This window comes from Diabrotica undecimpunctata, unplaced genomic scaffold, assembly GCF_040954645.1.
Source record: "Diabrotica undecimpunctata isolate CICGRU unplaced genomic scaffold, icDiaUnde3 ctg00000568.1, whole genome shotgun sequence".
NCBI classification, from domain to species: domain Eukaryota; kingdom Metazoa; phylum Arthropoda; class Insecta; order Coleoptera; family Chrysomelidae; genus Diabrotica; species Diabrotica undecimpunctata.
In genome coordinates, this window is record NW_027311885.1 from 4957091 (window position 1) to 4972163 (window position 15073).

The 15073-nt window shown below is 34.3% G+C and overlaps 1 protein-coding gene across 1 annotated transcript; it reads right to left on the reverse strand.

The window, feature by feature from the left end:
* Positions 1-1684: 1684 nt before the first annotated feature.
* LOC140431109 (uncharacterized) lies at positions 1685-11886 on the reverse strand. Its single transcript, XM_072519027.1, has 6 exons — positions 11619-11886; positions 10735-11501; positions 4283-5179; positions 2735-3713; positions 2018-2452; positions 1685-1917 (listed from the first exon to the last, which is right to left on the reverse strand). Exons 1-6 carry the CDS (start codon positions 11884-11886, stop codon positions 1685-1687), a joined length of 3579 nt encoding a protein of 1192 aa, XP_072375128.1.
* Positions 11887-15073: the final 3187 nt, after the last annotated feature.

Genomic DNA, 15073 nt, shown 5'->3' on the forward strand with positions numbered 1-15073 from the left:
AAACTGTATATTCATATGTTAATGTATATAAAAATAGAACCGGTGACACATTTGATAATCTAAAAATCCCTACTGTTGATTCTGTTGACTTTATAAGGAGGTATACTTGACATTCTATTTCAAAAGAATTTTGAAATATTAGCTGTACAACCGAATATTATTAAAACATGTTTTTCGATTTAGTACCATAAATTTGAGTCGCCTTTTGAACAAAGACCACTCAAATATTGTACAACTTTATTTAGCCTTGTACGTTTGTACTATTTATTAAAATTCAACAACAGAAATTTCAATACTCAAAAATATGAAAATAAAACTAAAAGAAAAAAATAATAAAACGATTATTTGGAAACATCAATAACACGATTTAATCGTTTATATCGAAATAACAAGTCAAAATAGTCTATTACAATGAACAGGTAAGATCAATCACTAATCAATATACATATTTAGGAGTTTTGTTCACATCCTCTTGTGTTTTTAGTGAGATATAATTAAAATATATTAACTGATTTCAAACTCTGTATTTGAATTTTGAAATGAAACTTTGCATTTTATTCTACTTTATAACCATACAGCTTTAAAACTAGCATATTTATTAAAAACTGTTGCATAACTCTCCATTTGATTTTTTTTTGATAGTGTATAAGACAGTTCTGTAACAAATAGTTGTGAAACGTTAGAAAACAAAATCATAAATACAACGCAGAGAAAGAAACAATTTTAGGTTTTTTTTTATTAATTTCTCGAAGAATGAAAGAGTAGCAAGAAGAGTTTTGAAATTGGTTGAAATTAAAATCAATTTTGTTAAATAAATCAAAGTCGGCTCTGTCGCGTCCATATGTGCAGGGCCAGTCCACGGTTTTCGTCCAGACAATATGGCGTCAAGGTCACCGAATTTTGTCTAAAAAGATCAAAGGTACCGCGGTAGAGTGAGAATACTGGTTGTTATCTATACTGTGTTTATAATTACATTTGAGTTTATTTCAACCATGGTTTCAACCTGTAGTACAATATCAATAATTAGTCGAATAAACGACTAACTTAAGTAACTGACTAGACACATAAAAGCACTTAATATTAATTAAAAAAATATAAGAATAGACAAATAGTTATCGATTCATTTGTAAACTACTGTTTACATTCAAACAGGACTACCCTTAGATGTTGCCAAATTTCTACTTCATGGTTTGTAACTTAAGGTGGCTGTGAACACGGTTCGTAGACTTACTACGGTTGCCTCTTCCGACTACAGTCGAAATATGATTCCCAATATAAAAGTGATATAAAACTTTTTACATTTTTATTTATAGACAATTGACATGTGTTATGACTTTCTTCTTCTTTTCTCTATTATAATATACTACAATACCTCCCCACTATAAGTTTAAACGTACAGGTGGTTTTACATTTCTTTTTGGCCTACTTGGAACTGCTGTCACATTTTCTTTGGTTTCTGGTTTCTCATTAACCATTAACCTCACTAACATCTGCTTTACTTGCTACTTCATTACCAGACTCTTCAAAATTTCTCGCTTTAACTTTGTTTTAACACTTCCCCTTCTCTTAGAGCTGAGAAGGGTCCAACACTGTTACTAATTGTATTATTATTATTAGTTATATCAGTTACAATGGTTTCATTAAGACTATCGTAGTTAGAATCAGACCCTTTATCTCGCAAAATCTAGTCCAAATGTCTTTTCCAAATTAAACCTTCCTGTGTTAACTTACACAAATATATCCTGTCACCTAAAAGTTCATCTATTATTGCTTGTGCCCATGTTTTACGATTAGGATAACGATAATCTCTACAAAGGACTTTATCCCCCACTTGAAAAGTTTCAATTCGTCCATTACTATTTAATTTATTATCAATTAATTTAGAACTCTGATTCTCACTACATGTCCATAACAAATCTAATCGGGTTTTAACTTTATGTTTAAATACAAGACTGGAGGGTGATACACCTGTAGTACAATGTACCTACTGAATTTCTATAATGGAACAATAACTTACTGATTATAGTTTGTAAAGAATTATTACAGTTGTAATCATCCCTCAATCCTTTCAAAGCAGCGTTTTTAAATGTCTTAACAAAATTCTCTGCAAAACCATTTGTTGCTGGATGATATGGTGGTGATGTAGAGTGTTTATTACCATTATTATGTGAAAATTTTGAAAATTCACCTGATGAAAATTGAGGGCCATTATCTGTAACAACTACTTTAGGTAAACCAAACCGAGCAAAACAATCTCTAAATTTTTCAATAGTCTCCTCAGCGGTCAAATTATTCATAATAAATGCTTCTGGCCATTTTGTAAAAGTATCAATGATTATCAAAATCATTTTATTTCTTATGGGACCCAGAAAATCAGCATGCACCCTCTCAAACATACATGTTCCCTTTTCACATGATATTAACTTAGCTTTACTTGGTTCTGCTCTAAACCCTAAACAAATTTTACAATTATTTACATAAGATTCAATGTCTGTATCTAAATTTGGCCACCAAAAATAAGCTCGTGCATTTGCTTTCATCTTGGAAATTCCTTCATGTGTACTGTGCAACTCTAACAGCAATTATTGTTTTCTTAACTTTGTTGGCACTACTACTCGAAATCCCCACATAATCACCCCCTTCTTTACAGATAATTCTTCTTTTCTATTTAAAAATGGTTTCATTATTTCATCTACTGTCTCTGGGAATCCATACCTAATATGGTTAAACAAACGACCTAACACCGGATCTGTCCTGATTTCTACCCTTACCTTGAGGGTATCAATGGGAGTCAACCCTTCTATAAAATGTAGATAATCAACATCTTCTTCTTTTTCGCTTACTGTTTTCTCTAGAGGAAGTCGACTTAAAGCATCTGCCTGCACATTATTAGCTCCTTTAATACATTTAAAAACATAATCAAATCCTGACAGAAACAATGCCCAACGCTGTAACCTTGCTGAGGCCATTTTCGGGAGACTTTTAAACTCACTAAAAAGTGCCTGCAGGGGCTTATGATCACTCAAAATTTCAAACTTTCTACCTGCTAAGTAATGATAAAGCTTCTGTACTGCCCAAACAATTGCTAAGACTTCTTTATGAACCACAGCATAATTTCTCTCTGCCTTATTTAAGACCCTTGATATAGAGCAAACTGGTCGTTGTGATCCCTCTGGCAATACATGCAATAATGCAGCACCTAACCCGTATTCTGAACTATCACAAACTAGTCTAATAGGTTTATTTTGATCAAAATGCATTAACACATGACTCGAAGTTATCTCCTTCTTAATAGCATCAAATGAATTTTGACAATTATCTGTCCATAAATATTTGCTATTTTTTTCTAGAAGTTTATATAATGGATTCACCCTATCTGCCAAATTTGGAATAAATTTAGAATAATAATTTATCATACCAAGAAATGATCTTAACTCCGTCAAATTCTTTGGTTTTGGCAGTTTCACAATTGCTTCTACTTTTTTATTATCGGTTTCCAGCCCCCTATTTGAAATTTTATGTCCTAAATAAAAAATACAATCTTTAACAAATTCACATTTACTCAAATTTAACCTAAATCCTGATTTTAAAAGTCTCTTAAGAACCTCAGCCAAGTTCTCTAAATGTTCTTTGTTATCTTTCCCTGTAACTACCACATCATCTAAATAATTGACTGTACCCCTACAACCCTGCAAAACTTTCTCCACTATACACTGAAAAATAGAACAAGCTGGTTGAATGAAGTTAATTAAGTTCTATAGGAGAAATACTCACTCATGATTGTTTATTTAGGTGCTGGTATAATTTTAATATGAAAATAAGTTATAGGTAAATTTATCAATTAATATAAATACTATGTGTGTATGCAATCAAATTACGGTACCTGTGATGCTGTGATGTTGATGTATACTTCTTCTTCTTCCTCAGTGCACTGATTCGGGAACAAAATCTTCTCACAATGTCACGTGGTCAGGGTACTAGTTACACAAATACTGGAGTGTTTAACGCGCCGATTTATACAGGACTATCTCTAAACTAAGATTGAAAATGCGTCTCGTCCCGTAGCTTGCTCCCTTAAGACTCGGAGGGGGACTGTACAGGTCCGTATTAATTTACGATGACAAGACATACACACACGTTAAGTAAAGAATTAAATATAAAAAATAAAATAATAAAAATTATTAATAAAACTGAGAATATATGTGGAGGGACGTAACATTCCCACCCACCAAAATGCATATTTGCATTTTTAGTCAGTATAAGGCAAAGGGCATAGCTTAACCAAAGGTCGCCTAAGTTCACCTTTCGCGGTTTGTACGATAGCTACGCGAGAAATATCATCTTGACCAAAAATTAAAGTCTTAATTCGACCCATTTGCCATTGTAAGGGAGGTTTGGTCTCATTACGTATTAGTACGAGTGTACCTATATTAGGATTACCCTCATTTTTATGCCACTTCGAGCGTTGATGAAGAGTATGTAAATATTCTCTGCTCCATCTTTGCCAAAAGTCTGCATGTAATCGGTGCAGCAATTGCCAACGACTTAGTCTATTTAAATGAACATCACTGTAATCCCGATCGGGAATTATCTTTAAAGGCTCTAGTGTAAGAAAATGACCAGGTGTTAACACTGAAAAATCATTTGGATCATTACTGACAGGACATAAGGGACGACTATTTAAGACAGCCTCTATTTGTATGAGTAATGTATTGAATTCTTCATAGGTTAAAACCTGTTCGCCTATGACTCTAGACACATGTGTTTTTACGCCTTTTATACCCGCTTCAAACAATCCACCAAAATGGGAAGCTGCCGGAGGATTTAAATGCCATGTAATGACGTCGTTTTTTTCAAAATGTGACTTAATGTCTTCTAAATAGGATTTTGCTCCTACAAAATTTGTTCCGCAATCAGAATAAACAACAGAGCAACGTCCTCGACGTGCTATAAAACGTCTGAATGAGGCTAAAAATGCCTCGGTACTAAGTTCAGATACCAATTCTAAGTGCAAAGCCTTAGTGGCAAAGCATACAAATAGGCAAATATAGGCTTTCGTTCGTTTAGCATTTTTAAGCTTATTGGCTCGTATCACAAAAGGACCGCCAAAGTCGACGCCAACGCAAGAAAATGGTTTGGCCTTGGATATCCGTAGGTCGGGAAGAGCCCCCATAGGTGGCTGATAATTTTGAGGTTTTAGTCTCCAACAGGAAAGACACTTTGAAAGAACACTACGAATAACACGTTTGGATGAAATTATCCAAAAGTTTTGTGACAAGGCGAAGTGCGTACCTTGAATGCCTGCATGTAGATGTACAATATGAATTTCCGAAATAAGTAATTTGATAAAATTACCTTTAGAAGGCAAAAGAAGAGGAAAGCGCTTGTCATACGCTAATTCTGACTGGCTAAGTCTTCCGCCCACTCTTAGGAGATCATGTGAATCAAAGAAGGGATTTAATTTTTTCAAATATTTGAATTTTATAGCATTACCTTTAACCTGTTCTATTTCCTCCTTCAAATATCTTTGTTGCACTAATCTAATTAGTTGATTAGTGGCGTTACTTTGTTCCTGAATAGAAAGCCTTCCAACTGTTCGTTGATTGACTGATTTTAGGTTACCAACAAATCTAAGAACATAGGAAAAGATACGTTTTAATTTTGAAAAGGAAGAAAATCGATTACAGAGATTATCGACAAATTCATCAGATGGAAAAGACAAAAGACAACTTTTCTGTTTCAATTCTAAGTTATGTTCAATAGAATCGGTCAAAGAGAATGACCAGTTATCTTCAGTAGTGCGAAGAAACTCCGGACCCACCCACCAAGCAGGAGTATTTAAGAAATCCTCAGGGAAAAGTCCACGGGATCCGTGATCCGCACTATTTAATGAAGAAGGAATATATCGCCAGTGTTTTGAAGCTATCCTGTCTTGAATATAAGAAATTCTGTTACTGACGAAGGTTTTCCATTTATATGGCTGTGAATTAATCCAATGAAGAACAACAGTCGAATCTGACCATGCGTAAATTCTACTAAACTGTATAGTGAGAGTCTGCAGTATATAAGATAATAATTTACTAAGAATTACTGCTGCATTGAGCTCGAGACGAGGAATAGTTTGCACCCTGGTAGGAGATACCTTTGTTCGGGCTAAAAGAAAATAAGTTTTGATGACTCCTGTATTATAACACACACGAAGGTATGTAACAGCAGAAGATCCACGTAAAGAAGCGTCGCAAAAGCCATGAAGCTCACAGGAAATAATTGCATTTAAAGAAATATGACGAGGTATAGTAAACTAGACAGTATAGGCAGTTCAATTTTAAATTGTTCCCACCTTGAAGTAATTTCCAAAGGTGGAGTTGCATCCCAATCTAAATTAAGTAGCCAAAGACGTTGAATAATAGTCTTCACTATCAAAGTGACAGGATTAAGAATACCGTAAGGATCGAATATGCGAGCTATTTGGGATAAGAGATTTCGCTTTGTGCAGGAAGCTTGAAGAGGTAAAATTTTGTAAAAGAAATCATCAGATGATGGATTCCATTCAAGTCCTAATACCTTTAACGAAGATTGATCTAAGTCAAATGAAAAAGACTGTTGCAGAATATGATCCAAAGGAATATTAGCGAGAGAGAATAACTGAGGGGCATTACTTGCCCATTTTCGTAACTCAAATCCACCACGTTTCAATAAAGATATTAATTCTTTTATAGCAAGAACACTATTTTCTAAAGAATCCTTTCCTGTCACCACATCGTCTACGTAAGTATCTTTTAGGAGTATAGATGAGGCTACAGGTAAGTCCGGTTCGTCGAGTGCTAGCTGCTGTAGAGTACGAATTGCAAGATATGGTGAGCTAGACACACCGAAAGTAACCCGAGTAAGTTCGTATTCAGCAATAGATTCCTGTTCCGAAAAACGCCAAAGTATTCTTTGAAATCTTTGTTGCTCAGGAGCGATAAGAATCTGAGTAAACATGGATTTAATATCTGCAGTAAAGACGTATTTATGAAACCTGAATTTAAGCAATAAATTTACAAGATCATTTTGTAATTTTGGACCTGAATATAACGTATCGTTTAAAGACGGAAAGTTAGGGGCGTGTGCAGAAGCATCAAACACAACGCGCAATGGAGTAGTACTGGACTCCTTGTAAATAAAATGGTGTGGTAGATAATAAGCATTATTTATTGCCGTACTTGGCTGAATCGGATTTAAATAATGATTATCTATGAAACTTTTGATAAAGCTTGAATATTGAATCTCAAGTGATTCATTTTTGGCAAATCTGCGCTCTAAAGAACTAAATCTTTGTAAGGCTAAACGTTTTGTGTCGCCAAAAGAAGGTATTTCGTTTTTGAAAGGCAGCTTTACTACAAATCTGCCCTCGGAATTTCTATAAGTGGTATGAGTATACAGCTTCTCACAGAATGAGTCTTCCGGAGAATAAGATTTAACTTCTGGTACTTCCTCAATGGCCCAGAATTGTTTTAATGTCGCATCTAATTGCTCAGAATCATTAGCAGAAAATGACGTGAAAAAGGAATGAATATTTGTTATATTTGTAGGTGAAATATTTCCCATCAAAACATAACCGAAACTTGTTTCAAGAGCTGAAAGCTGATCATTACGGGTTTTATTAATTCCTCCTGTTAAGATGTAAGGAAAGATATTTGCTCCTAATAGAACATCAACTTTACCTGGAATATTTGCCATTTTATCAGCCAACCTGAAATGTTGAAGATACGGCAAGTTGTCTAAAGAAATTGGAACAGTTGGCATATTTTGACAGATTTGAGGAAGAATTATTGCATCTATCTCGCAATGAAAGTTTATGTCATAAGACGAAGAAATATTCAATTTTACGCCTGATTTGGCTGGGGTGCACATTCTATCAAGACCTTGTATCGATAAAGCCGCATTGAATTTAGGGAGACTTAATTTGTCTGCACATTCTTTACTAATGAAGTTAGCTTGAGACGCACTGTCTAATAAGGCTCTAACTTACAAGGCTTTACCAAAACGATCGAGAACATGGATTGTAGCTGTAGCTAGCAAGACATTATTTGTCAAAGTATTTGATAAGGCGGATACAGAAGGCATAGGATCGTTAGATGAACTAGCAACCTCGTTGTGAGAAGAAGAAGAAGAAGAATCATTCGCATTGAGATTATCAAAGTGAAGAGCAGTATGATGTTTTTTATTACAATGTGTACATCTTTTGGATGAAAGGCATTTGATCGTAACATGAGTTTTAGACAAGCAGTTTATACAACATTTATTCTGTTTAGCAAAGTCAAAGCGTTTTTGAGGTGATTCAGCAAGAAATTGATTGCATTTAAATAAAGCATGATCCGAACCACAAAATAGACACTTATTTTTGACAGAACTGGTCAAAAATGTAGAAGTTTGACGAGATGAATACCTTACGTTATTAGAAGTATCTGAATTAGTAGATTTAACATTTTTGCTGACTTGTCTTTTATATGACTCCAATGAAGTGCAACGCTGCAATGCGAACTTATAAACTTCCTCATAGGAAGGTACATTTTTTGAAGCAAAGTGTAATTCGAAAGCTCTAACTGTTTCTACATCCAATTTGTCCATCAGTAAATTCATTAGAATAAAGTCCCATTGAGAGGGAGAAAAAAGTAATTTTTCTAAAGAGGCTAAGTTTTCATTGAAAATATCTAATAATTTTCTAAGTGAAACAGGATCATCAGTTTTAACCACACTGGCATTTTGAATATTTTTCCATAATGCTCTAGATAAGTCTTGTTTACCTTCATAGCGATCAATTAAGGTGTTGTAAGCAATTATATAATTAGAATCTTGCAGCTTAATGCTTTTAACTAAATTGTAAGGTACTTCCTTAAGTGATTGCAGAAGATAACTAAACTTTTCTATATTAGAAAGATCAGAATTATTATGTACAAGAGCATTATATAAATCGATAAATGTGGGTAAATCTGTAATCTCGCCCGCAAATATACTTAAATTTAGTTTAGGAAGATTTACGTTACGTTTTGATTTGATTTGTGGATCAGCGGACACATTTTGAGTTCCACTAGTAGTATTATTTAATAAAGAATTATGTTTAAAATAAAGAGAAGCTATTTTATTAATACTATTGGCAAATTCAAACCTAATTATTTCTTCCGTATCCAAATTTGCGTCTTCCTCGACAGCAATTAAATTAATTAATTCAGTATGCTGATTATTGAAACTAGTATTGATAGCTTCATAATCTTTTGCAGCAAAGAGAAACCCTGGAATTAATGAAGCATCAACCAACACTTCATCTACCAGCTTTTCCATTTGTTTAATCTTACAAATGTCAACGTTTCTCAATGCACGCAAACGAACAATTTTATTTGAATTTCTGGAAGACATTATTGTATTATATATATAGAAAAAGAAATTTGTGTAACACAAAGAACCTTTAAAGAATGATCTCAATAAATTCAGTATGTACTCGTAATATGTAATATATGTAATACTTTTAAAGTTATGAAACTCAATAAGTATCAGTAAGAATAAATATTTATTATATATGAGTATGTATAATCGAGCAAACAAAAAAAAACACTCCAAGTATTATTTAAACAAAATCAATATATATTTATTTAATTGTAACTAGAAATATACGCATAAAATATTTTTAAAACCAGTGTTCAATTAATATTGCATTTTTATTTAATTTCCTAAGTTATATAAAATAAATATATAATCATATAAACCCCTTGTATTTAAAGAATTCTAAATTGTACTACCCACAGAATTGTACGTGATTTTTGAGAGTTTTGTCAGAGGGGCAGGTAGAGACCTCGCTTGGGATTATCGCATCCGTCGCCAGATGTGTATCGATAGTGGAATTTTTTCAATGATTTTAAACGAATTTTGAGAAAAGCTTTGCCCAACTATTTAAAATTTTATATAATTTGATCGCGTTTTTAATTGAATAAATTACTTTAAACTAATTTTAATTTGGCATCTGAAGGACCAATGTTTGAAGTTAATTAAGTTCTATAGGAGAAATACTCACTCATAATTGTTTATTTAGGTGCTGGTATAATTTTAATATGAAAATAAGTTATAGGCAAATTTATCAATTAATATAAATACTATGTGTGTATGCAATCAAATTACGGTACCTGTGATGCTGTGATGTTGATGTATACTTCTTCTTCTTCCTCAGTGCACTGATTCGGGAACAAAATCTTCTCACAATGTCACGTGGTCAGGGTACTAGTTACACAAATACTGGAGTGTTTAACGCGCCGATTTATACAGGACTATCTCTAAACTAAGATTAAAAATGCGTCTCGTCCCGTAGCTTGCTCCCTTAAGACTCGGAGGGGGACTGTATAGGTCCGTATTAATTTACGATGACAAGACATACACACACGTTAAGTAAAGAATTAAATATAAAAAATAAAATAATAAAAATTATTAATAAAACTGAGAATATATGTGGAGGGACGTAACATAAGCTGGTTTTGTTCCATATGAGAGTCTTTTAACTCTAAAAATTCCATAAGGTGTACTCCAAGATAGTAAATGTGATGTTTCAGGATCTAATTCTAACTGATTATACGCGTTTTTAAAATCTAATTTAGTGAACTTTTCCCCACCTTTCAAGGCAGCAAAAATATCTTCTATTAAAGGTAGTGAATAATTTGAGTCTTTTAAATATTTGTTAATTGTTACTTTATAATTAGCACATACCCTTACTTCCTTACCATTAGGTTTGAGTACAGGTACCAATGGTGTACCAAACAAAGCATTTTCTACTTTCTCTATTACCCCCTCTTTCTCTAACTTAAGCAACTCTGCCTTTACTTTCTCTCTAAATGCAAAAGGAATTTGATGTGGTTTTTGAAAAATTGGCCTAACATCTTTTTCCATCTCTAAATGAACTTGCTCACCTATATATTTACCTAATTCATCATTAAAAATTTTCTCATATTTTCTTAATAAAACATTTAATTGTGATTTAAAGTCAATTTCATTTATACTTATTTCATTAATCTGGGTACACTTGCTAAAACCTAATTCATGATTTCCAATATAGACTTTTGTTCCCTTTATGGATAAATTAAATTTTATAAAGATATCTCTGCCTAACAGTGCCTTAGTAGCTCCCTCCACTACTGTCAATGAAACATTTTCAACTCTATCACCTATTTTGCTTTGTACCTCAATTTTACCTTTTGGTATTACCACTGGTCCATCATAATACTTTAATTTAATCAAACTTGGCTTTAACTCTACCATTGAAAAACATTGATTATACATACTAAAAGGAATGCAAGAAACACCAGCTCCTGTATCTATTATTGACATTGGTTTAATATAAGCCTTAACATTATAAACATCCAGCTGCAGCATCTCCACCATACCATCTACCTCTGAGGTATTGTCCTTAGCATCTACATTATTATCCATTTCTATAAAATTGTTTCCCCCAACTTTACATGCTGCTGCAATATGCCCTACTTTTTTACATTTATTACAAATAAATTTTCTAAACTTACACATTTTAAAATCATGATCTGGTTTATTACAATAAAAACACAAATTATCTCTTTTATTACTTACAAATATCCTACCAGTCTTAGTTTGATTTGATGAACCTAGTTGTCTTGCTTGAATTTTTTTACCACCTTCCCTTTTGGCTTCTGAATAATTTATGTCCACTCCTCTGGATTCCCTCAAAGCTGCTTCTTTTGGCAGTGCTATTTCTAAAAGATCTTTTAAAGTCCTATGGGGATCTTCTTCACATAAACGGTCTAATATTGGGCCTGGTTTTATTCCAACTACGAATTTCTCTTGTACTCTATACATTAACTTATCACCAAATTCACATTGAGTTGCCATATTTTTGACTTTATATATATTATACCATTCATTTATAGTTTCGTCTTCCTGTCTCAAATTTTATTCTTCTATAAATTACCACCACAGTCTTCTATACAACCCGCAACATCACCACATATGTCTGCTTCAGAACCAAACAATTCCATAATGACTAAAACGCCCACACATAAACGTGGCCACTCTGAAATCGAGAGTACAAGTGAGCAGACTGATATTCCCGATAACATCTCCGTCGCAAATCCGTCCGAGGACAACATCATGCCTCCCCCTAGTAGAGACATTAAGAAACCAAAAAAGAAACCCAGAACAAGTTCACCATCAGAACGTTACCTTTCCGATTTAACAAAAGACGCTATCAAAGAATCCTTTAAGCAAACCTCAGAATCACTTGTTATTCCTCTAGAAAACTTGATAGCCTTTGTCGAAAACACTTTCGGCTGTAGTGACCCCTACGCTGAAGTTCTTAAGTTTACAGAAAATGTATCAGGGTTAATTTCTAACATTCAAGCATTATACCCAACTTGTCAGGAGAGGTCTATCAAAAACAGGCTAACCCGTCTAACCAAAAAACTGATAAAAGCCTTAGGCACTGATCCAGAAGAACCCGAAAGTACGCCCAGTCCAAATCTTTCCGTCGATTCTAATAAAGATAACTACAATTCTGACAGCTCACAACCATCCCAATCCTCTCAATTCAGCTCCTATTAATACTAACACTATGCTAAGTCTAATTCAATGGAACTGCGATGGCTTTTACTCCAGGCTAGAATATTTACAAAAACTTATATCGGACTGCTCGCCCAAGTTTATCTGTCTTCAAGAAACCAATTTCACCAAAGATCACAACCCCTACCTTAAAAATTACACTAGCTACAACTTCCTAAGACCCACACACCTACGAGCAAGTGGCGGTTCATCTATTTTTGTTTCCAACGATATCTTCCATCAAGAGTTTGACTTACACTCAAGCCTAGAAGCGATAGCGATAACCGCATGGTGTCCCAACAAGATAGTTATTTGTTCTATATACATTCCTCCAAACTACAACTTATTTAGATCAGAACTAAGCGACCTCATAAAACAACTGCCAAACCCTTTCATCTTAGTTGGGGACTTAAACGCTCACAGCACAACATGGGGATCTCAGCGCACCTTTGGGAGAGGTAAACACATCGAAGATATCATAAGCAACTCTAACATTAACCTCTTGAATACAGGGAGCCCCACATATTTCCACATCCAGTCTGGAACCTCTTCTTGCATAGATCTAAGTTTTTGCGATCCTGGAACCGCTCCTCTGCTTCAGTGGCAAACACTAGATAGCTTATATGATAGCAATCACTACCCCATTTTAATCTCAAGTCATATACCCGAAAATTCGGAAGTTATAAATAAATGGAAAATTGCCCAGGCAAATTGGAGGTTATTCAGTGACACTCTTGAAGACCTTTCAAACCAAATTATTTTTAAGGAAAACATCGACGCTGCCGTAGAGCAATTTACAAATTGCATTCTAACTGCGGCCAACCAATGTATAGGTAAATGCACCATAAATCCCCCAAGAAAGGCCGTCCCATGGTGGAACGACTCCTGTAAACTCGCAATAAAAGAATACAAAAAGGCTCTTAATAGATATCGCAAAACTCGAAGCATCGAAGACCTTATTCATTTTAAGAAAATTCGTGCAAAATCCAAACGAATTCTGAAGGAAAGCAAAAAAGAATTACAAATGATAACCAAATAACCGAAACGCTAGCCAAATACTTTCAAAACAAAACTAAGTCTGAACTCTCCATTTCGTACCCCACAAACCACTCACCACCTAACCCTATCCAAACCAATCCAATAAACCTCGCCTTCACAGAAGTAGTTAATTATTATTAGTAGAAGAATTAAAGTTGGCAATCTCATCAATAAAAAACTCATCTGCAGGTCCTGATGACATCCCGTCTCTTTCTCAAACATCTACAGGCAGGAACCCTCTTGAAGCTACTTGCGCTCTACAATAAGATATGGTTCAGCCAAAGCTTTCCGAGTCTTTGGCGACAGTCGCTTATCATACCGATCAAGAAAAATGACTCATCTTCTAACTTTGCCAGTGCCTACAGGCCAATCTCACTAACATGCACAATGTGCAAACTACTAGAAAAGATGATAAATAAACGTTTGCTTTGGTTTCTTGAAGAAAATAATCTTATAGATGCAGCACAGTCGGGATTCAGACCCAATCGAAGTACGATGGATAACTTGGTACTTCTCCATACAGAAATAACCCAAGCTATATCAAATAAGAATGAAGTCATCACAGTTGCCTTAGACTTAGAAAGCGCCTTTGACACAATAAACAGAGCTGCATTATTAGAAAACTTGAGCAACTCAATTTAACGGGTAATATTATCACCTTTATAAACAATTTCTTACAAGAGAGATCTTTCAAATTAGTTACAAACGGGAAAACATCTACATCACATATCTCACAAAATGGAGTACCCCAAGGCTCAGTTCTCAGCCCCACACTATTTCTTCTTAGCATCAACGATATAAACTCTCTTGTTCTCCCTCCAATAAAATACTCAATATATGCAGATGATCTTGTTCTCTATTGCCAAGGTAAAGTTACAAGGAGCACATGCTCTTTACTCCAAAACACTCTTAACAATCTTCATAACTGGTCTACTAAAATTGGAGTTAAATTTTCATCTGGAAAATCTAAAGTCATAACCTTCTCTAGAAGACATCACACTCACCCTCCTCTACTTCACCTAAATGGCTCTCCTCTTCAAGTTGTTGACAAAACACAAATTCTTAGGAGTAATATTCGATAAAAGACTCACATGGAGAGATCAGATACAGAATACAAAAACAAACTGCCTAAATAGAATCAACATCTTAAAAACGCTAGCTCATCATCAATGGGGGGCAGAAGACAAAGTCCTCTTAAGAATTTACAGAACATTGATCCGCTCTAGGTTGGATTACGGAAGCATTCTTTACATATCTGCTTCCGATACTCACCTTAAAAGTCTGAATACAATTCACAACACTTCTTTACGCATTAGCCTCGGCGCTTTTAAATCAAGTCCTTCTGAAAGTCTTTATATCGAATCCTCAGAACCTCCACTTTTTATAAGACGGCAACGTTTACTTCTGTCTTACTTCTCTAGAATTTCTGCTAATCCAAAAAACC